General features: G+C 37.2%; 1 protein-coding gene across 12 annotated transcripts in view; it reads left to right on the forward strand.

Annotated features, from left to right (window-relative positions):
* LOC129768843 (uncharacterized) overlaps positions 1-24,015 on the forward strand; it is a 539,752-nt gene that overhangs the window by 429,135 nt on the left and 86,602 nt on the right. For 9 of the 12 annotated variants that reach the window (XM_055770771.1, XM_055770770.1, XM_055770772.1 and 6 more), the window contains 2 exons: positions 4,762-5,504; positions 9,092-9,157. In XM_055770771.1, coding sequence (XP_055626746.1) covers positions 5,391-5,504; positions 9,092-9,157 — 180 coding nt within the window. In that variant the 5' untranslated portion in view covers positions 4,762-5,390. The remainder of the gene's footprint in view (positions 1-4,761; positions 5,505-9,091; positions 9,158-24,015) is intronic. The other 3 variants (XM_055770775.1, XM_055770773.1, XM_055770774.1) reach the window with 1 other exon arrangement.

Raw genomic sequence — 24,015 nt, forward strand, 5'->3', positions numbered from 1 at the left:
AATTTTCGAAACTTGGAGTTTTTGTATGTTAGCAGTCATTTTTAATCACAAATTATGAATCCTGATGTTATTTAAAACAAAAAAAAAAAAAAAGTCTTTCGAAGACAGCTTGCATGTAAAATTTGAAATATAAAAGTAAGAGCAAAAAAACAGTTTTTTTCATGGTGACCTTAACATAACATAGAAAAAAGACGCTATATCGGTTATTTCAAGAGATAGAGAAAAACTTTGTTCTGCAAAGATGTCTCAAATAATTGTAGCTACAACATTGTCGAACTATGTTTACTCCTATCTATAAAGATGAGAAAGTTAGATTTTTTATTTCATCGACAATTTTGGTCACCCTATGTTTGATAACATAAAAACGAGCGCTCTATCATGAGTAACAACTTTGTCTAAGACAGTTTTTGTCTAGAGAATAACTGTCGAGCTCTAAATGCAAATTTCCACTTAAATGCATCTCCTGGACCATTGTGCATTGTTGAAAGAGGAGATGAAAAGGCTCCCTTTCATATCTGAGACAATAATCAATATTCGTGATACGGTTGCTTCGCAGATAAACAGTGCATTGGAAACAGCTAAACAAGTTTTGAAAACGAGCTTTAATACTGCAAGAACATATGGCAAAATTGGAAAGCAATGTGGCTAGAATTATGGAAAAAAATATGTTGATCAAAAATAATGAATTTGAAAGTCAAAATATAGTTGCAATGAACAAAAAAAGAAATGTTGAAAGGGATACTCGATCGGAATCCGATTTTAATCCACGAAGGAAAATAAAAGTGATGTCAAACAGAAATGATAAGCCAATTCTGATTGAAAGCAAAAATGACGAGATTTTTCATGCTACTGAAACATTATCTTTCGCGAACGTTGTTGCGAGAAATCCCAAGATATTGGGAAAACGTAAGGCTGGTCCAGTTATTGATGTAAAACCTGTAGATTCGATTAAATGTAATGATAGTACCCGAAAAGAAATTAAGAATAAACTCTATCCAAAAATGCATAAAGTCCGCAGCTTTCGAAACGGGAAAGAAGGCTCGATTATCATAGAGTGTGCAACTGTAGAAAAATGTTATTCCATAAAAAATGTCATTAAAAGCAAATTAGGTGAAAAATACAAAGCTATTATCCCGAAACCATTGAAACCAAAAGTGAAAATTTTGGGAATGTCTGATCAATATTCCTCTGATGATTTTATTGACTTGTTGAAAAGTCAAAATGAAAGTATCGGGATAGGTGAAGTTAATGTGGTTACAACTTATGAGACTTATGAGAATCCACGCTTCAAGTACAACAAATATAATGTAGTACTTGAAGATGACAGTAAGTCTTTTAAAAATTTAATGAGCGCTAAAAAAAGTAAATATTGGATGGGATCGGTGTCCCGTAGTAGAAACATTTAACGTTCTTAGGTGCTTCAAATGTGGAGAGTTCGGTCACAAATTAAAGAGTGTCCGAATGAAGAAAAATGTTCTAAATGTAGTAAACAATATTCTACATCTGAATGCTCATCGTTATCGGCTGGATGCATTAATTGTCAAAAAATGAATAGAAAACGTTAGCTAAATTTGGACGTCGGTCATCCAGCATACAGTACAGACTGCCCAGTTTATAGAAATATTATTGAAAACAGAAAATCTTTTATTCGGTACGAAGAATAGCAAATGACGACAAGTGCTCGAAATAAAAACTCAAATATTTTGTATTTTATATTGCTGGGTTGCCTACACACTTCAGTGAATCGAAGCTAATTATAGGTAACGAACGTCCATTGTTAATATTTTTAACAGAAACTCATATAGTACAGGCTGAGTTGCTTTTTGCTTGTCGCAATCCAAACATACTGGAGGGGTTGCTATGTATATCCAGGAATCAATATGTTTCAACATTCGGTTCAACGAAGCGATAGATAACAATTGGTTTTTGGCTATTACTATCGAAAAAGGCATTCAAATTGGAAATTACGGACTCTCCCAGTTCTAGTGACCAGCGTTTTGTTTAACTTTTAGATAACCGGTTAGAGCATTTTCTAAATTTCAGTGCAATTCATATCATAGCTGGTGATTTAAATGTTAATTTGTTTGATGAACAAAATTCTTCCCAATTGAAGTGCCTAATGGATTATTTTGGATTGAAACAAACTGTTTATGAAGCTACTCGAATAATTAGTTGAACAAAAATTGGTTGAGCCATAACATAAGAACATTTGATATTCTCTTGACCTGGTGCGAATGAAACATACTAGAGATAGATGCTTCAAAAAGTTTCGTAACACTAATAGTGCGGTCGACTGGTGTTATTACACAATTGCTCTCAATGATTACTCGAGATCGTTGAAAAAAGCCAGAACGGATCATATCCAGAGTAAGATTGATCAGAATAAAAATAATAGCAAACAGTCGTGGTAAATTCTAAAAAGATAGGTGAAAGCTAAAAACAGTTGTCCACGAAACAGTTGTCGGAAAATCAGTCATAACATCAATCTAATAGCTAATAAGTTTAACTCATATTTCGTTGACAGTATTTCACTTATCAATGAAAGTATTGATTTGGTCAGTGAACCTGACGAAATAGTACAGCCGACAGCCAGCAGATGTAAACTGGAATTTTTTCACCCAATAACTTTTTAATATTTTTTTTAATAATTTGTTTTGCACTAGAAAAGTCGGCTGGTATTGATGACGTCAATGCAAAAGTTGTTCAAGATTGCTTTCATGTCATTGGACCTTCCCCGCTGGATCTGATAAATGATTCATTAAGAACTGGGCACATTCATGTGAAACCGCTTTGAATCGGGTGTTAGCTAAATGGAAGGAATATATCGACAACAAAGAAGCGGTCATAGCAGTGTTTTTGGATCTGAAGCGCGCCTTTGAAACTATATCTAGGCCCTTGTTGTTACAGACTCTACGACGCTTTGGTTTAGAGGGGTTCGGGGTTAGTCCTTGAATAAAACGTTATACACAGTTTTTCATGTAGAATCGCATGTAGATTTCGTTTTTATGTTTTTATGTTATGTTACTTTTCTCAAATAGTTACGATTACGGTTTGCAATTTCAGAAATTTTCAAAAGATCATATCCTTATTTTGGTGAGTCCGACACGGCACCACTATACGTCAAACTTTGGTAAGTTGGAAGTGGTTTTCAATAAAAATATACAAAACAAATATCAAAGGGGCGTGTTTTGCGATATAAAAGTTATATATAATTATTTTTTTTTTTCAAATTTTTAATTCCATTTTTGAGTAAGATGTTTTAACAGTTCTAAATGTTGTTTTTCTCTAAATAGTTCATCAATTTCCTAACAATTTAGTCAAATTATTATTCTGGGTAACTCACATGTACCAAGTTTTGAAAACAAAAAAGCAGAAATGGTCGAGTCAGCAACCGGTTGATTTGGCTTGGAATTGCTCCATTCTTTACGTAATTTAGTGAAATTCCGAAAATTTTAGTGATGAAATGGTAACTTTTCGAACAAAACAAGTGGCAGTTTTTTTTTGCTTTCCACCTTTATACGATAAAGCGTAAGAGCATATGTTGGTGTAAAAAATAAAAAATAAATTATTCTCCTAAAAGCTGTTCCAAGGAAGGAATTTCCAGACACAAAGTCCTAAACGATTTTCGACCATAAGAATGAATGAAGGAACTGTATCCTCTAATCCCAGAAAGATTTGTTAATGGATTTTTTCATCCTTGCTCCCTTCCCACCGGACCATCGTCCCCTCCCTCCATGTTCATCTTACGTGTCAGACACGTCATAACATAAACCAGAGCACATAGCTCTAATTTCGCTTTCACAGGAAGCCCAACGACGCCACGATTGCGAACGAACCCAGACCTGCAGGAAAATGAAGCTGTGGTCTACACCAACCACGCAACTACTGACGTCGTCCTCCAAAGGCGGAATTATAACAAATTCTTGAACAGTAAAAAGCAGAAAAAAAATGGGTTCCCATTAAATCATGATTTGAGAGACAGAGCAGGGAACAATATTCTGCGCGAACACGCCACCGCCAGATGAAACGGATTTGTGTCGTCTCTGCGCCCTACTTACATTCATTCCTCCTTGTCAGTCACGGAGAATGAACGAAGCATAATATTTCACTTTGAAACTTTGCCAAATGTGTTCGTTCTCGCCCCAAAAACGTGCACACCCATACACAGATTACGAGGAAAATTATTTAAATTCCTCCATAACATGAGCATATTATCGTCGCGTCTCCATAGAATAGAATTTTGCGGTTCAAGCTTCGCTGAATCTCGGAACATATGAACGTGTTTCCATTACACAAAGAACATATCTCTGTGCTGTGCATACAGAGAGAGCTGTAATCATAAACATTCCAATATCATCCCAGTTGGTACGACCATTCAGATTCCACCTGAAAACAATCGCCCTTGTTTGTTTTTAATTAACCCCAAGTTGAGAGGCAGGGGGAATGATTGTCACCCACATTCCAAAGCATTGCATGACTCATCTCCCGTCATCATCCATATCACTATCAAACGAAACAACATCTCGTCACGTAAACGCTCTGTTCTCCCCTGTGTTGACCCCGGCCAGTGCCCAAGTGACCCGAACTATAAAACCATTTAATAGCGAACCCTTCTGCTCGGCATCGCTTCGAGCTATTACCACTGCTGTCCGGGGCAACATATAAACCAAGTTACCATCTGATGTACCCCCCGAACGAACCATGTGTCAGTTCAGTGTAGTGTGTTATTTTTCAATTTTCTCTCTGTTTTCTCCTCCCCAGGGATATCGCATCAATCACCAGAAGCCTGTGGTCACCAAACACTTCTTGCTCGCGACCGGCAGCATCCACTGATGAAGCGCTTTGTAAGATGCACCCAGCGGTCAAAAGCGGCAGCTAAAGCGATCAACAAGCGCAAATAAAAAAAAATCTCACCAAAGAACTGAGCCGCGTCGTTAGAAAATCTTTTGTCGTATCTCAACTGATCACATTGGAGTAACCATCCAACGGCAAAGGGCGCAACAAGCGGAGCGGGCGGAATGGTACAACATATCAGCTGTATGTGTGGTGTTTTACAACGAAACGACTGACCTCCCAAATTACAACATACAAATATTGAATCATGATACATTGTGACACAGCGGTTGCGCCGATTTCAGTGTGAAGTGAAGTGTGCATCAACCAATCCCCTTGCTAGCAAATATTTAGCGGCTTAGCCGAGTGCGAATTCACTTATGAGTGCATTTATTGAGAGTGCAAGTGATAACACAGTGAACCAATTTTTGTAGGCACCTCCCTATAATTGTACGGGGTGATTTTTTTTTTGTAGTTTGATATTCAGGCGAGAATTGGCGTGTGGAATTGAAAAAGAATATAGTGAGTAGTGAGTGCAAAGCAATCAATTAGCAACGATGAATTTACGACATCAGGAAACGTTTTTTATCGTACTTTGGATAAGTGCCATCAGTATTATCTTCGGCCAGCAGGACTTCCAGTTCGCCAGCGAACGAGAAGAAGAAGTGCAGGTAAGGACAATCGAATGCTTTGTAGTATAAACTGAAAAAATGTAGAGGGAAAAAAATTTGTGTCCAGAACATGACCGTATTGTTAACACAAGTCTTCAAAAATATTTTGTTCAACTCGCTTGTTTATCACTTCGGATATTTCCAAATATTCTCCAAAACACTCGACAAAAAAAATCAGAGGAACATTGTGCGAAGTCGAAAATTTTAAGTAATTTTTGACATGCTGTAACTTCGGGAAAATCGATTTCAAAAAAAGTGCCAAAACAGGATTTTTATAGTGCTTTACAAAATCCACTGTAATTCTGCAAATATCGCAGTAAGTTCTAATGTTTGCAGGCAAATTTTGAGCCTAGTGTATTCCCTAAACATCTGTGAACGTTTCATATTGATACGTTCAGCCGTTTTTTCTAGTCGATTTCTCAAAGTTTAGAGTAAATTAGAGGAGCATTTAATCGCAAATCGTATCAGGAGTACAAAATCCTACGCGACTCTCAGAATGAACGATTCGTATTTTCGTATTTATGAGTTTATGTCGTCTCCGAAAACGATTCGGTGTAAGAAAGATTTCCTCTTAAGCCATTCGAGCAACATTTCGGACATTCGGAACAAAACCGCCGTTCGACATCTTTCGCTTTCAATTCATGTGTAACATAAATTCATAAGTTCCGCGACATTGAGTCGATATAATTTGTCGAGTTACTCTCAATGATTCGGCAACGAATCTTGATCGAGTAATGTCTCTTCGTCTTCAAAAATTTTTGGTTGACCGTTTTGTTTTGTCTTTAACACTGAAATCACCACTTTTGAATCGTCCAAACCAGAGATTCTCTATTATGGGCAAGAAACCGCCTTTCCATCGACCCCTATAGCCAGAATATTTATCTTAATCTCACTCATACAAAATACTTGCCAATTCAAAAATTTTGCGGTTGGTTGAATGAGTAAACTTGGCATAATTTTTTCATCACTAAATAGACGTAAAATTCGGTAAAAATCAAAAGTAATTAATAATTATTGATACAAATTACAACAAAAATACTCTCTGCTGAAATATTACCCATTCTAATAACAAGTTGGTTCACGTTACACAACTTAAACAGTATCTTGAAAGTTTCAACTAAGAACTTGTGTTATTTAATAGCGGTCGATTCTTAGACCTCATCGATCACAAAAATCAGTTTTCGTTTATGTCGACCCCTGGGAAATCGACATCGACCATCTTGAGAATCCCTGGTCCAAACCGTTCCCTACAAAATCTATCCGAAGATGCAGAGTCTCCACAAAGTTCCACAAGAATTCGATGCGCTTCAACTGTGCTTTTCTTCCAATGGTCAAAACTTCCTGCAAATGGTGCTTATTTGAAAGAAAACTCGACATTTTCAACGCAGTAGAAATTGAACTTGCTGTGCAAAACTCAAAGACTTGTGCACAGTATTTGGTTGACAGATTTCGATGCTTCACGATTTAACAAAGATCAGCTGTCGCCGAGCCAAATCCCTGTCGATTACAGGGCTTTGGACTAGAGGGCGCTATATTTTTAAAATATTTTTTTCACTTTTTTATAGAACATATTCCAAAATCAGAGATGTGTTTTCTTTCGTTTCTAAGTTATGATTTTCCAAAATTAACTCATTTTCAGTTTTCGTTCAATATTCCTATTCCTATTCCTATTCCTATTCCTATTCCTATTCCTATTCCTATTCCTATTCCTATTCCTATTCCTATTCCTATTCCTATTCCTATTCCTATTCCTATTCCTATTCCTATTCCTATTCCTATTCCTATTCCTATTCCTATTCCTATTCCTATTCCTATTCCTATTCCTATTTCTATTCCTATTCCTATTCCTATTCCTATTCCTATTCCTATTCCTATTCCTATTCCTATTCCTATTCCTATTCCTATTCCTATTCCTAATGATTTTTTAGACCACCGGTTAGCTTTGGAAAACCATAACTTCAAAACGATAAAAAATAACACGTTTAATTTTTAGATATGTTATGTTACCTCAGTTTCCAAGACAAAAAAAAATAAACAAATATAACGCCTTCCAGCCCAAAGACATGTTAACAATAAAAAAAAACAAATATAATCAATAATTACGAAAACTAAATCCAATGGCGCTAGAATAAAGGAAGCAGGAAATAGGTTACTATATAACCAAATTGTCAGCATTGTGACGCCTTCAAAGCTACTGGAAATTTCATGACTGAGTTTCTAGAGCCCCCTCTATAACTTGTTCTCAGTGCACTCAATCCAAAGTCTTAATATTGTTCCCCCAAAATGCTTCACGCCGCGAATTAAATTTCACACTCAACATTAGATCGTCACCTGTCATTTTAACTCACTTTTGATTCCGAACCAAACCTTCTTTCCCTCTAAAAGCAAAAACTTTACACTTTCGAGCACCGATCCAATATACCCACGTTCCGGTTCCGTAATCGTTTTCGCCGCCGTTGCCGCTGTCCGTTTGCTGCCTCTCCCAAGCAGAAAATCATCAAATCGGTTTAATTGATTTACAAAACTGTGTTCCGTTCGTCGTCGCTACGCAAATCATGATTTTTGTTTTCTTTCCTCTCTCTCCATTCACGACCGGGACGAAGTTCAAGTCAAGAGGTGGAACCTTTCCGAATTAAACGGGAAAACATACGAAAGCTACACTGATTGGTGATTGAACGTTGGCGGCTATGAGAATGGACAGGGGAAAGATAGGAAAATTGCGGCTGGGTTTGATTGGCATCTTGATAATTGAGTTTAGCCAGAAGCGCGGCGCAACCAAACCGCGCCAAATAAAAAAAAAACTCAGATTTTGCCTTCTTCTGTTATGGAGGAAACGTCCGCTGGCTCGACAGGTCTGCATCCATTGCACGCGCGGAGGTTCACCAAGAAAGGTTCAATTTGAAGCTTTTCCGCGTTTGCTTCTTTCGTTCCCAAAGCAAGCGGCGGCGGAGTGGATGCGTGGGTGGCGACGGATTGATAAAAGCACGAACCATTCGAACCCGACCGAGCGAAATGTGACGACAGGCTTCCACAGTTCATGCCATCCAAATAAAAAAGTTTCGTACGCTCCCGGAACACAAACAGCAATTTAGGGCAAATTGGCTCTTGCGAAGGCCAATGCTGTTAGTGATGTTCGTTAAAAGTTTATAAGCGAGCATGTTTCAAACAACTCAAGGCTCAACTTTTGGCGAAGGGCAATACATTTTTATCGGGGATTCCGTGTTATCGAGTTATGGAAGTTTCAATTAAAACTTAATTCCACTCGACGACATTATGTATCATCACTGCCGAAACCCGAATACCACGTACCTACTATCCCATTTGAACGGTGCGGTGTTAAACGCGAAGTCCGGAATTAATATTCAAATTTATTCTACCGATAGTCAAACGCTTGTTTACCTCAATCATCATCATCAGAACAACCGCCGCCGCTGTCGAGTCACGTTCTGCCACTCTCCAATCAGTGGGCTTATTAACGGTTTTTCGACGCACCGGAAAATAACTGCTAATGCTGAAAATTGATATTATAATGGCAACCAGATTTTATTAATTGTTCTTCCTTTTCTCTTCTCCTGTTTTTTTCCCAGCCGATGCTAGCAGAACCACTGGACACGCTTAGTAAAGCACAGCCCATCAAATCGATTTACTCGAAGGTAGGTGGTATTGCAACAACTCAATTCGTTATTTATTGCCGCTATTCTACTTTTTTGTTGGTTCGAGTTTTTCTCGCATGATTGGGTGCGGAATGTGGAATCGGAGAAACATTTCAATGTTTCCATTGAACCGTAACAAAAAGCAAACAATGACGATGAGACAATTGATGATACTTATTCGTTTGAGGAATGATTGATTGTCTGACTTTAGTGGATTCTATCTTGTTCCTGGTTTATTTACAATAGAAATTTGTTCTATCGTTATGTATCCACGATGATGAAGATACAATGTCGACATCTGGCGATGACATCCGTTCGTGTTCAAAGTTGAATGAAAATGTTCACTTGATGTTATTTGAAAATAAGTTGTTCTGACCTCTACTTAATCATTTTTCTATAAATCTATTGATATTTCCACATTATCATAACATAAAATCAAAATCATCTGCCATACAAATGAAATACAAATTTCTGCATTTCAGAACTCGAGGAAGGAATCGTCCGATTTGAGATGTCGTCATTTTATTATATTTTCTGTATCAAACATGTATTCCATGTAAGAGAGAAACCTTCTATTTGCAAGTAGTTGAAAAATCTTGAACGAAAATTGTGTCTGAAAATAATTTGATATTACAATGACGAGTTTTGGTAGAAGTACATGGAAATTTATAGTAAAAGGAAATTGTAAAGGGTCAATCAGAAGATCAATCAATGAACAGTTCTGCAATTGGGCCCATGAACGTTCGCTTAGCAATAAAAGGTGAATGTTTGAAGGTATTGATAACAAAAATAAAATAAGTAAAAAAAACATTTTAAGTTAAACGGTTTAATTGTGTGATTAAACATAAAAATGTACTAAAAGCTAGCAAATAATTAGGCAAGTAGCAGATAGCAGTTATCACACCTCTTCTTCATTAGTCTAGGGCATTGATAAGACTAAAATAAAATTGGGGACATATGATGAAGTCGCTAATTGTGGATAATAGAAATCCAACGTGACCCACGATTTTTCATAAATAAACGTGTTCTACTAGTCAAGCCCTTTCATTTGATACCCATATTAATGAGGTTTTGAGAAAATATAAAGTCCGCCATTCTGTAGAGGCAGCCATCTTGGATTTGTATTTTTCATAAATAACAGCCATCTTGGATTTACATTTTTCATAAATTAAATACTGTGTTCTACTAGTCAAACACTTGCATTTGATACCCATATTGATGGGGTTTTTGAAAACCCATATCGATGAGGTTTTGAGAATTTGTAGCGGCCGCCGAATTTTCAAGATCATGAAATACGCAGTTTTATAATGACTACAGAGATAAAGGTGTGTTTCAAATTTCAGATCAATCGGTCAACAGAAAGAGAGTCAAATTTTTATTAATGTGGGTCAGCGTTACAGACAAACATGTTACTAACATACAAACATACAAACAGATTACAATAAATGAAACCGTTTAAAAAACCCATTTTGGGCGTAACGAAGTTTTCCGGGTCAGCCATTTTTTTTATAAAAACAACGGCAAAGTGTCCCACTGAAACAATATTTTTTCATTATTTCAATTTAGCTCTTTCCATCGTATTCGATTGTCGCTCTTCTACGTTATATAAGCGGTCTCATTTATATTAGAAGACTAGCTGACCCGCCAAACTTCGTCCCGTCCAAATTCATTTTTCGTTACAAATTTCTGCATAACTCGAGAACAAGTTAAGCAAATGGAGCCATATTTGGCATGTGGAGATTTTAGGGGGCACGAAACGTTTCTATGGAGAATCGACACTTCTCCTGCCTCTCTAAGAGGGGCCGCCATATAAATGAAACACAAATTTTTGCATGACTCGAAAACTGTTCAAGCGAATGAAGCCGAATTTGGCATGTGGAGGTTTTAGGGAGCAATAAATGTTTCTATGGTGGTTTGACACTCCTTTCTCCTCTCTAAAGGGAGGGGGGGCTCCCATAAAAGTGAAACACAAATTTCTAAAGTCTGCCATACAAATGAAACACAAATTACAGGGGGCACACAAACACAAACTCCTGCAAAACTCGAGAACTAATCAAGCACAATTTGGGATGTGATGATTTTTGGGTATGAGAAATGTTTCTATGTTGGTATGACACCCCTCCCTCCTCTGGAATTGAGAGGGGGTCCCATAAAAATATTACACATATTTCAACCAAAAACATGACAATTGAAAATTTTCGGAAAACTCTGAAAGAAAAAGGGAAAATTCGGAAAATTAAATTCTCATATGTTCTACGCACGATGAAACGCACTCCTTTAGAAGATAAATACCTGTACCTATCTATCTATACCAATAAAAATGTATCGCCGAATATGTGGATAAGAGCAGAACTCGAGGAAGGAATTGTCCGATTTAGGGCTGTCTTTATTCGTTCATATTTTCTGTATAAAACATTTATTCCATGTAACGGAGAAACATGTTATTTGCAAGTGGTTGAAAAATCTGGAACGAGAATTGTGTCTGAAAATAATTTTATATTATAATGATGAGTTTTGTTAGAAATACTAGGAATTTTATAGTAAAAGGGGTCGTAATGGGGTCGATTAGAAGATCAATCAATGAACAGTTCTGCGATTGGACCCATGATCTTGCTCATAGTAAGAAAACATGAATGATAACAAAAGACAAATTTTGGGCGAGACGAAGTTTGCCGGGTCAGCTACTATGAAAAAGACAACAAATTAGAAATATTTTATTAAATATCTCGAGAATGGCTGCATTTAGAAGGAGATTGATAAAGAGCTTCTTTGTTTTAAATCACATCAGAATTCATAATTTGTGAATCAAAAATGATTGTTAACATACAAAAATTCGAAGTTTCGAAAATTCATAAAAAATCGATGTTCCACAAAATTCGTCAAAAATAGTTTTACCATCTATTGCCCATATTTTAAATTTTCTACAATTTTACAAATTTTCTTCTATTTTATATGAAAAAATAAAAACAAAATAAAAAATATACATTTTAGATATTGCATTTCAATATTTCAGATATTGCAAATTAATTTATTTATACCTAAAAACATACCTTACTGTCCTTTGATACGTTATGTAAAAAGGTTTGAAATTTTCGATAATCTATATACATAAAAATGATTTTTGTCTGTCTGTCTGTTTGTCTGATTCTTATGGACTCGGAAACTACTGAACCGATCGACAAGAATATTGGTATGTAGGGGTTTTTGAGGCCCGGGAAAATTTTCGTGATAGTTTGATACTCCTCCCTCCTCCCTAAGGGGGGCTGCCATACAAATGAAACACAAATGTCTGCATTACTCGAGAATTATTCAAGCAAATGAAACGAAATTTGGCATGTGGAGGTTTTAGGGTGCAATAAATGTTTCTATGGTGGTTTGACACTCCACCCCCCCCCCCCCCCTCTCTAAGGGGGGGCTGCCATACAAATGAAACACAAATTTCTGCATTACTCGAGAATTAATCAAGCAAAATCAAATTTGGCATGTGGGGGTTTTAGGATGCAATACATGTTTCTACGGTGGTTCAACACTCCTCCCCCCTCTTATAGGGTGGGCTGTCATACAAATGAAAAACAAATTTCTGCATAACTCGAAAACTAATCAAGCAAATGGAGCCAAATTTAACATATGAAGATTTTAGGGGGCACGAAACGTTCCTATTGTGAATGGACACTCCTCCCCCCTCTCTAAGGGGAGAAAAGGGGAGGGTTCTGTCTTTGTTCTATCATACTTTCTGTATCAAACATTTATTCCATGTAACGGAGAAACATGTTATTTGTAAGTGGTTGAAAAATCGTGAACGAGATTTGTGTCTGAAAATAATTTGATATTATAATGATGAGTTTTGGTAGAAGTACTAGGACTTTTTTAGTAAAAGGTAAATTCAACGTGGTCGATTAGAAGATCAATCAATGAACAGTTCTGCGATTGGACTCATGAACTTGCGCTTAGTAAGAAAACATGAATGTTTGAAGGTATGATAACAAAAAACAAATTTTGGGCGGGACGAAGTTTGCCGGGTCAGCTAGTACTAATATAAACAGCTAGAGTTAGGTTCGGATTTAGGGAATGTCACTTTTTTAAAAGATAAATTTATTAGGACACAAACTTAGCTCTACGCGATACAAATGAAAAAGAGACCGAGCCACGTTGTCGTGGCTCTTTTATAACGTTATTTGTGCTTGTTTAGCACATTCCTATTGCTGCACATGGCTTGCACGCCATGTGCTCCGATTGGTCGCTGGTGAAGGTAATGATTTCCTAACGGCTCCCCGTCTACTTGAAAGTCGTCCTCGACTTTCCGATTATTACTGCTGGGGAATCAACCTTGGTTGTCTTATAGATGGAACTGCCGCCCGTACTTCCGTTACTTCGTTTTCTTCTTCTTGGTCTTTCCTTCTTGTTATGATAATCTTTCCTTTGCTGCAGGATGATGCCAGTTTACGCATAGCCCAAACGAGAATAATTCCGGTTACAAATGGTGTTGTTATCGAGAATGATCCGAGCCATAGCCATTTTAGTATTCCCAGCGTACCTTGGATGCTTGTTGTAGTCAGGTTGAGCGTTTTGATGTGCTCTCGGTGATCGATATGGTAAGTCTGTAAGTATTCTAGCGGGATACGATCTATTGTTTTTGTTGCATTTACCTTTAACCCGATCGTTGGTATAAATGATCTGGCGGGTATATTGGTGTCTTTGTTGGAAAACTCCTCTCCGTTTATGTTTATGGAACAGTTCGATAGTTGTATTAGGAATGATCCAATGAGTTGTTTCTGATGAGTCAAACAGTTTGATGACATCGTCACATTCGCGTTGCTTACAACGATGTTGAAGTCATCAACCTTCTTGATAATATTGTTGCCGTATGCTTTTTCCATGAGGCAGTCTGCTGAATCTCCAGCTAGTAGTTTCTGGGTACATTCTTCGATGGTTTCTAATAGCGGGTTGTTACAAATGTAGATATTTCGTAATTTAGGACAATCCGTCTTTACATAGTATATTTGAGGTCCGGTTAGAATATAATTGTAGTGTAGATATATCCTTGAACCGTTATTAACTATTGGCTCTAAGTATGTTAATTCATAGTTGACATCTTTGATTCGAGGAATTTTGAGGGCATAAACAATGGATTCTTTGCTATGCATAACATATGCACTGGCTATGTTCAAAACGTTGTCGAGCGAGTCCAATCTTAGACCGTTGTTGATTATGAATTGTTGAGTTGCTTGTAGTTCTTCATGTGTGACGAGTCGGCTGCTTGGGATGCTGAATCTAGCTAAGGTGATCGCCTCCTCGATTGCTTCTAGTTGATTGATTAATTCATCTATATTGAATAATAGGTTTACTGAATCGAATCCGTCTAGCGATTCGTTCCTAATCATATCGTTATTGGAAGCTAATACTGATATTGATTTAGTTAAATTTACTATTCTGTCTTCAAATTGTTTATTTATTCTTATCTGTTTATCGTTTTGTAGAATGAGTGAATTTGTAGTGCTGTTGATTATCTTCAAATCGTCTGCATCTGGGCTTCCTGAAATATATTTCCATGCAGTGCCTAGGCTATTCCATCTTTTGAATCTCTTGTTCCCTGAGTGTTTTAATTTTTTATATGTGCTCATTAGTTTGTATTGTTTGGCTTTTATTAATGGACCTAATAATTTATTATTTACAATCTTCTTCGTGGCGGCTTCATTCAGAAAATCTATTGTGGTTTCTATAGTTTTTATGTCAATTTTGTGCAGAATTCTGACGTAATTATTACTAATCCTGGCCTGTCCTAAAGGAATAACTGCTATTGGATTGCGGTTTAGTTCGTGAACGTGTATGTCCGCCATGACAATCGTTATTAATAGGAATAGTCTGCAAATAGAGGTAGTAGGGAGTGTCTTGTTAGTGTACAGTATTATTCGTATAGTTCTATGTATGTCTTTTCATGTCCAGTCTAACTTTTTACTACTTAAATTGGGACTTTCTCTATTAGGCAGCAGACTACTCAACTCTAGGTTCGAATAACTAATGATTTATTGTTCTGATTTCATATCAGCGAGACCCATAGAGAACGCTCGGGCATCGATGTGGAGGGTCGATGCCATTGCTGACACAGCGTGTCAATTGCGCGTGGATGTTTAATTTACCAGTCGGCGCAATTTGACACCATGATAAAATAATCAACCGTAGCAACAATGTTGCATCGGTTGGCGACTTACAGTGTCGCTCAAAAGTGTTCACCACACCTTCCCCCTTTCGGAAGAAGAATGTAGCATAGCAAATTATTCGTGATTTGAATTTTAGTTGAGGTTCTCTAGGAATTTCGCTGATGATAGTACAAAGGTTTACATTTTTGTTCTTATACACCTAAAATATATTGACCATGATTATTTCGAAAAATTTAAAATTTATTATTTATATTTCGTAGAGAATATTTGTCCCTGAATGGATTTGAATAAATGAATGACCTTTCCTTCCCTCTTTCAAAAGTAAATTTTAAATTTTCTCATTTATAGTTTTATAATTCTATTTTTATGTACTTTCATTTGTTTTCCCTGTGCCAAATCTTCCACATCACAGTTGCATCCTTCTACTTTTACTATTTTAAAGGGACCTATATAGAATGGGTCCAATTTTTTGCGATTTTCGTTAGTAATATATATTAAATCTCCTACAGATACATTGATTGGATTCAGATTTACATTCAAATTTTCAGTTCTTAATCTTTTTTGTTCAATTAATTTGTTTCGAGCTTCTGAATGACTTTTTTGTAACTTAAATTTCATTTCATTGTAGTACTGATCAAGGTTATAGATTGGTTCTATTTTTGTATTAAAGAGGTCTTGAGGTAAATTTGGTTTTCGTGCAAAAACTAACTCAAATGGTGCATATTGTGTGTCCGTATGTGGGGTTGTATTATATACAAAAGCGTAAAAGTTAATCCAGTCATCCCAGTCGTTATGATGTTCATTGGAGAACGATCTCAGATACTCATTAAGGCATCTATGATTTCTCTCCAAAGCACCGATAGACTGAGGATGATATGCGGTTGAAAATGTTTGTTTGAAATTTAATATTTTACCGATCTGACAAAGTACTTCATTGCAATATTCAGTACCTCTGTCCGATCTTAGTTCTAAAAAGTTTCCGTATGTCAAAATAAAGTTTTCCACTAATGCACGAGCAATGGTATTAGCTTCCTTATTTTGAATTGGTATTAGAACTATAAATTTTGTGAGATCGCACTGCAATGTAATACAATAACGATTATTTTTTCCTGATTTAGGCAATGGCCCGACAGTATCTATCGAAATAACATCAAATGCTCTTACTGGAGTAGTTGTAACAATTGATGCTTCTTTCGTTTTTTTCGTTATTTTGTTCGTTTTACAAAACTCACAGGCCTTTATGAATTTTGCTATAGAACTCTTCATTCCATGCCAGGCATATAGATCACGTAGTTTTAGGTAAAGTCTATGTTGACCTATGTGACCACCGATAGAACTGTTATGAAAATCATGTAAGATTTTCTCGATTTCCTCTCTATTTTGTATATATCTTGGAGGTCTGTATAGAAAAAATTCAAAATTTTTCGTTTGTTTAGTGGCAATTTCTTTGAATTTTTCCACTGTTATTAATGAAAACATTGTATCATTTAATGGTATAGCTATCCTTTTTTCATTTATATTCATCATAATTCCATTTAGCTCTGAAAGAGCAGACTCTAGTGTCTGACTTCCATTTAGTAAGCATTCTTTATTTATCTCAATTGTAACAAATGTTTTCTTTAAGTTTGCGCTTTTTATTTTTATGTGTATGACGTCGTCTTTTATTTCGGTTAATATCTTTTTCATAACCCTAATTGGTTGTAAATTTTCGATTTCACGCACAAGAAGTTGATCAGGCTTCTCGACTTGTATAATCGGTTTGTTTTGTTTTGCTGTTTCATTTTTCCTACTCATGGACCTTGTGTTTACCACGAGCATTGTTTTGTTTTTCAGGTCGTCAGATGACACGATTCTTGAGAGTGCATCTGCGCCTACATTGTCTTTTCCTTTGATATGTACTATGTCAAAATCGTAATCCTCGAGATCAAGACGCATTTGTGTTAACTTTTTGGTAGGTTCCTTCATTCCAAAAAGAAAGACAAGGGGTCGATGATCCGTTTTGATTGTGAATTTTCTACCATACAAATATGGCTTGAAATGATTGATAGCCCAATGTATGGCAATCATTTCCTGCAATATTGTTGGCTTTTTAGAATCTGCTTTGTTCAATGCTTTACTTGCATAGGCTATTGGCAGATCATGTCCGTCTACTTCTTGAGATAAGACTGCTCCACAAGCTGTGTTGGAAGCGTCTGTGGTCAGAATAAATTTCTTTGAAAAGTCAGGGTAACTTAAAATTGGTGGAGATAATAGGTTTTCTCTGAGTTGTTCAAAAGATGTTTGGCGTTCATCATTCCAAATAAAAGTTGAATTTTTCTTTAACAATTCGTTTAATGGTTTTGCTATCTTCGCGAAGTTTGGAACAAACTTACGATAGTAATTACAAAAAGCAACGAATCTACGAACTTCGTCCGCATTCGTTGGTACTGGATAATTTTGTATAACATTAAATTTTGTGTCATCAGGAAGTATTCCCTGATCAGAAATTTTATGGCCTAAGTACGTTACTTCTGTTTTAAAGAATTGGCATTTTTCCGGATTGAGTTTCAAATTGTATTGTCTCAATCGTTCAAACACCTTAGTCAGATTTTTAATGTGATGATTTGTAGAACATCCAATAACTACAATATCATCGATATAAACAAATGCACATTCTGGCGTCAATCCTGCCATGGCGATAGTCATCATGCGCTGAAAACTGTTTGGGCTTATATTCAAGCCAAACGGTAAGCGCGTGAAGGCGTAGTGCCCGGACGACGTAGAAAACGCAGTGTATTTCTTAGATTCTGGGTCCAACGGGATTTGGTGGAATCCTGCCATCAGGTCCAAGGTGCTAAAATATTTAGCCCTTCCTAACTGATCCAAAATTGTGTCGATTCTTGGAAGTGGAAATCTGTCGGCTAAAATTTTCTTGTTTAGCTGTCTGAAATCCACGACCATCCTCCATTTTTTATCATCAGTGTTCGATTTTTTGGGCACCAATAAAATTGGTGAGTTATAAGCCGATACTGAATGTTCGATTATTTTGTTTTCCAGTAATTTATTCACTTGACCTTCAATTTCGGAATTTTGTGCGTGTATACTCCTATAATTTGGAATATATACGGGCACATTGTCCGACAATTCGATGTTTTGAGTGTAGAAGTTATTTGTGGTCAAATAATCTTCTCCCAACGCAAAAATGTCATTATATTCTTCTATCAATGTCTCAAAATGTTTACTAGCGTATGTTGGTATTTCAGTAAAGTCAATTTTTTGTTTTATTTCATCCGATCTCTGTTTAATTTCGGTATTTTTATTTATATTAGCTATAATGAAATCATTCAATGGTTTAACTATGGGTTTAAAATTAAGAATAAGAACTGGTTTATCCGTAGTATTAATAAATTTAACATATGTCGTTTTCGGAGATACTAAAGTGTTCCCACAAAAAATTCCGTTCTGAATTTCCTGTGCACACACTAAAGCATCGTCTTCAAGTTTTAAATTTGGGATACGGCGAATAACTTCGCATCTTTCCGGAAGCAGTATTCCTTCATTAAGATTATCTTCAATTGGAATATTAACTTCTATATTATTAAACGTAAAATTTAAAATCCAATATTCATAGTTAATGCTACACTTATATTGTGATAAAAAATCTCTTCCCAATATTCCTTCAGTGCATATTGGGAAATCGTTATTGACCAATTGAAATCTATGATTCAATTTTAATACATTCTGAAATTTCAATGTAGTAATCGTTGAAGCTACAGTTTCCAATTTTTCACCGGATATACCAGAAATTATACATTTATTAGTTCTATCTACTATTTGATTATTAACTACCTTACCTATTTTGAAAATTGAAATGTCAGCCCCTGAGTCAATCATGAAAGTACACGTTGAATTGGCCATTTCAACGTATGCCTTCACAAAATTTGATGCAGTTGCATTTATTGTGAAAAGCTTCGGAGTTGACCTAAAAAATTTTGCTGTGGTGGTTGTTGCTGCTGCTGAAATTGGAATGGAGGTTGTTGGCACTGGTTCCAATTTTGCACATTCTGCGCATTTTGTGGTACTGGTGCCATACCATTTCCAGTTTCTGCAGTTGCGTAAAATATGCGTGGTTGCATGAATCCACGTCCATATCCTCTTTGCGATCCCCTACCACGTTGATTTTGAAAATTTCTTTGATTGTCGTATTGCTGGAAATTTCCTCTGCCGCGACGATTGAAAAAACCGCCACGGTTACTGAAATTATTTTGAGCATAAAAATTTCTATTCCCACGGTTTTGATTTCTACCGCGTCCCCGTTGTAAATGGCCACGACGGGTATACATTATTTGCGAGTTTTGATTCGCAGATGATGCTCCCTCGTTTTCAATCACCTTTTCTATCGCATCAGTTAAGGACGAAAATTGTCCCGCTTTTAGCAAGAGCTTGGTTTCACTGGACCTAACTCCGGTGCAAAGTGCTTTTACTCCCTGTTTAACAGCCATTTTGCAGGCCGTTTCAGTGGGAATATTTTCCGATATGTATGCTTTTTCCAACAGGAACACTAAGTTTTCGACTTCGTTGGTAAATTTATTGATATCACCAATCTGCTTCGTTTCTTGTAGTTTTGCTACAAAAACATCAGGAGATTTTTTCATTCCACAACATGTCTTAAGCTTATTTATTATTTCTTCAGTGTTTTGTGGTCTGTCTCCGACAGCTGCTCGAGCTTTCCCGGTTAGTCGAGTTTTAATAAATCTGATTACCGTCTCTTTCGCTGCTGATTTTTGTGCAGCTGTTGCATCAGCGAATTCCGATTCCACGCTGTCTGCAAACAGCGCAACAGAATCAATAAATTGATTCAACCCTTCCGGGTTTCCCTCATAGGTTTGGACGATAGCTGTTCCCAGCTTAATGTCCACCTTCGGGGTAGCCATTTTATTTTTCTTAAACAATTGGTTAAATGCTATTATTATTTTTACTAACGTCGTAAATTTTAATAACTGTTTTGCGGAATCAAGTTTGGAATTAATCAATACTTGAATACCGCCGAATAAATCTCTGGCCTCTAACACAATTTCCCTCTGCTCGTGATGTTCATAATCATCGAGCAGATATAAAATTGTGTTATAGACCTGTCTGGCATATTCTCTTTTGGCGAGTAAAGTATTCCTCAGGTATTTTCTGTTAGGACTCTTTTTTAGATTTATGTATATAGTTTTCAATTCGTTTAACAAACTTCGTTCCTCACTTTTCAATTTCTTCAGCATTGGCGAGGTGGAAAAATTTGGCACTTATTTAAGAAAATGAAACAAATGAAGGTACTTACATTGAATTCTTCATTTAATTTATCTTTTTCACTGATATGTGTTAATTAATCTATAATTCATATATAAGTGTTCATTGCACCACCGTCGCTCCGTTTCGCCGATGTTCATGTAGTAAAATTCTAGCAGCGTATGGAATGCGGCTCTCTGCGATTCATTCAAAAGATTGTTGCGAAGATATTCCAAGCATTTGTCACTCCGTTTCGCCGATGTTCACACGGGGCCGTCCCGCCTGTCGCCTGCTTCGTGGTTCTCGTATCCGTTTCGATTAGTGGCTTCAAGTCGGATTCTTTACAGCCGTTGTGCACTGAGTGGATATTTTCGGAACCCAGTGCTGGTGATGAAGGACAGACATAGTGGTGTAATTTGGTGCACGGGCGCGTTCTCGCGGCTTCGTCGGCAGACTGTATGCTGCTGGAAGACTGCTTCCACTTCCATATACAATTCAGGAGCACTGGCGCCCCACAGTTCATTAGGCAGCTCTTTCCCCTGTTCGCCACTCAGGACATTGTTCACTTAACACTTCAACATTAAAGAGGGATCCAGTAATACCACTTGAAAGTCAAGAAAAGCTAACATGTAGCGCATTGTCGCTACAGTCCACTGTCCAACACTAAATTCACTGAATTTTCATGAGGAAATCACATCCTCCCGCCAGCGACACTTCGAGGCACGGTGCAAAACAGCAGAACCGTCTCGCCCGCAGAACACTCTCACTCTAATAGTGAGGCTGCCACAGTCGCCATCTAACATTTTACTACTTAAATTGGGACTTTCTCTATTAGGCAGCAGACTACTCAACTCTAGGTTCGAATAACTAATGATTTATTGTTCTGATTTCATATCAGCGAGACCCATAGAGAACGCTCGGGCATCGATGTGGAGGGTCGATGCCATTGCTGACACAGCGTGTCAATTGCGCGTGGATGTTTAATTTACCAGTCGGCGCAATTTGACACCATGATAAAATAATCAACCGTAGCAACAATGTTGCATCGGTTGGCGACTTACAGTGTCGCTCAAAAGTGTTCACCACATGTGTCTTGATACCGTGTTCTTGATACCGTGTTCGTCCGTCACAGTTTTGTCTGTTTGTTCTTTCATTTCTATTTGTCGGTATCGTTGGGTGTAGGGTGTTGGTTTCGCCTTACTCTTAACGAGGACATGTTTTTGGCTAATTGTTTCGTACTTCTGGTTGTCTTCTAAATTTATTTTTGAGTTGTGGAGTGTTGCCTCCCGGGCAATGTTATCGCTAGCTGTCTGTATCATTTTCATTTTGTGGTCATTAATGTCGTTTGAGTCTAGTGAAGTGGAATTTCCGAAGACGATTGACTTCGGGGTTAATTTTGTAGCAGAGTGCTTTGTCTCGTTATACAGTGCGGTTATCAGTGAAAGACCTTCGTATAAAGTAAGGTTTTCCACCTTTTCGCGGTTTGCCAAATACATCTCCAGGAGAGTATTGTGGAACCGCTCTATAGTACCGTTGCTGTTACTATTGCTTGCAAAATGTAGGGCTATATTGTGTTTTTTGAGAAAGTCTTTAAATTTAGCGCTTCGAAAGGATGTGGCTTGATCACACGTAATTGTTTTTGGAAATCCGAAAATTTTGAAATATTTGATCAGGGTTTCGGTCATTTCGTCTGCCGTTTCGTTACGAACTTTGTATATTTGGGCGAATTTTGAAAACGCGTCAATAAGTGTGAGAAACTTCTCACCCTCTTTGACATAGACGTCAATAAAAATGGTTTCTAAAGGTTTTCCGTAAATTCTCCTGGTTATAGGTATTTTGAACGGTTTCCGTTCGTATTTAGAGAATTTACATTCGTTGCAATTTTTGGCAAATGATTTGACTTTCAAATTCATGTTAGGAAAATAGACTGATTGTTGGACTTCATCCAATGTGAGTCTCCAATTTCTGTGGTTAAAATTGTGACTCTTTTGTATAAAGTCCTGCTGATCACTCTCTGACAGAAGGTCGGGGAGTTTTAAGTTACAAAACTCTACTTTCATGCCTTGTTTGAAATGTTCTTTTAAAATTTTTGAGCAGAGTTTTGCAACCTCTGGTGGCGCGAAAATTCCATTCGTAGTTCCTGGAGACAGATGGTCTCTCAGAATGCTTTTGAGTTGTTCCTCCGAGTAACTCTCGGAGTGGAAGATGTTCCTGTTAAATCCTGGAAATACAGAAAACATTATATGAGGACTTTTATTTCTTTTATTAGATATGTATAATAATATTTGATTCTTGAACCGGTTTATGATTTCCGGCCCGTAGATAGGGTCGTTATCGTAAACTTCGTTTTCCAGTACCTGTTGGTTGTTTATTTCGGCTTGAGGGATTCTAGAGAGTCCGTCAGCCACGACGTTTTGTTTACCCTTTTTGTAAACAAGTTTGAAGTCGAATTGTTCAAGGTACAGTCGCTGTCGGGTTACCCGTCCGGTTGCGTCGGTTAATTTCAATTCTTTAGTGAGGGGTTCATGGTCGGTGTATATTGTAAAAGATCTCCCGTAAAGATAGGGGCGGAAAGTCTTAGCAGAAAAATAGATGGCAAGTAATTCTTTTGCCGTCGCGGAGTATTTTTCTTCGGCTTTCGATAACGTCCTAGATAAGTACGCAATCGGTTTCTCTTTACCGTCTACCATCTGTGATAGTACACCACCAATGGCAACATTGGAGGCATCGGTAGTTAGAATGAATGGAAGGTTAAAGTCTGGGTATGTTAGTATAAGATCTGATGTCATGATGGTTTTCAAATTTTCGAATGCAGTTTTGAATGAGTCGTCAATTGCTATTGTCTTGTGTTTCCCTCTTAACTTGGAAGTCATTGGTTTCGCTATGTGAGCAAAACGCGGAATGAATCGCCTGTAATAGCTGATCGTTCCTAAGAATGACTTCAGTTCTTTAGGATTTTGAGGAAGGGGCCAGTTTTTGATAGCCTCAACTTTTTTCGGGTTAGGTTTTACTCCCTCGGTGGTCACCACATGACCAAGGAATTCAACCTCCCTTCTCAGGAACTCTGACTTATCGCTCTGTACTTTTAGATTTGCTTCCCGCAATGTTTGTAGGACCTTCTTTATGTCCTGCAAGTGTTCCTCCAATGAACAAGAGAATATTATGATGTCGTCCATATAGACGAAGCATCTAATGTTCAAATGTTTTCGGAGAACAGAGTCCATTAACCTTTGAAATGTGGCAGGGGCGTTTCTCAGCCCAAAAGGCATTCGAACGAACTCGAATTTACCTCCATCCACGTTAAAAGCTGTTTTTGGAATATCTTTTGGTTCGATCTCAATTTGGTGGAAACCACTCGCGAGATCTAGAACCGTGAAGTATTGGGCTTTTCCCAGTCTATCCAGAATTTCGCTTATTTCCGGAATTGGATATCGATCTGCAGGAGTC

Source organism: Toxorhynchites rutilus, chromosome 2 (genome assembly GCF_029784135.1).
Source record: "Toxorhynchites rutilus septentrionalis strain SRP chromosome 2, ASM2978413v1, whole genome shotgun sequence".
Taxonomy (NCBI): Eukaryota; Metazoa; Arthropoda; class Insecta; order Diptera; family Culicidae; genus Toxorhynchites; species Toxorhynchites rutilus.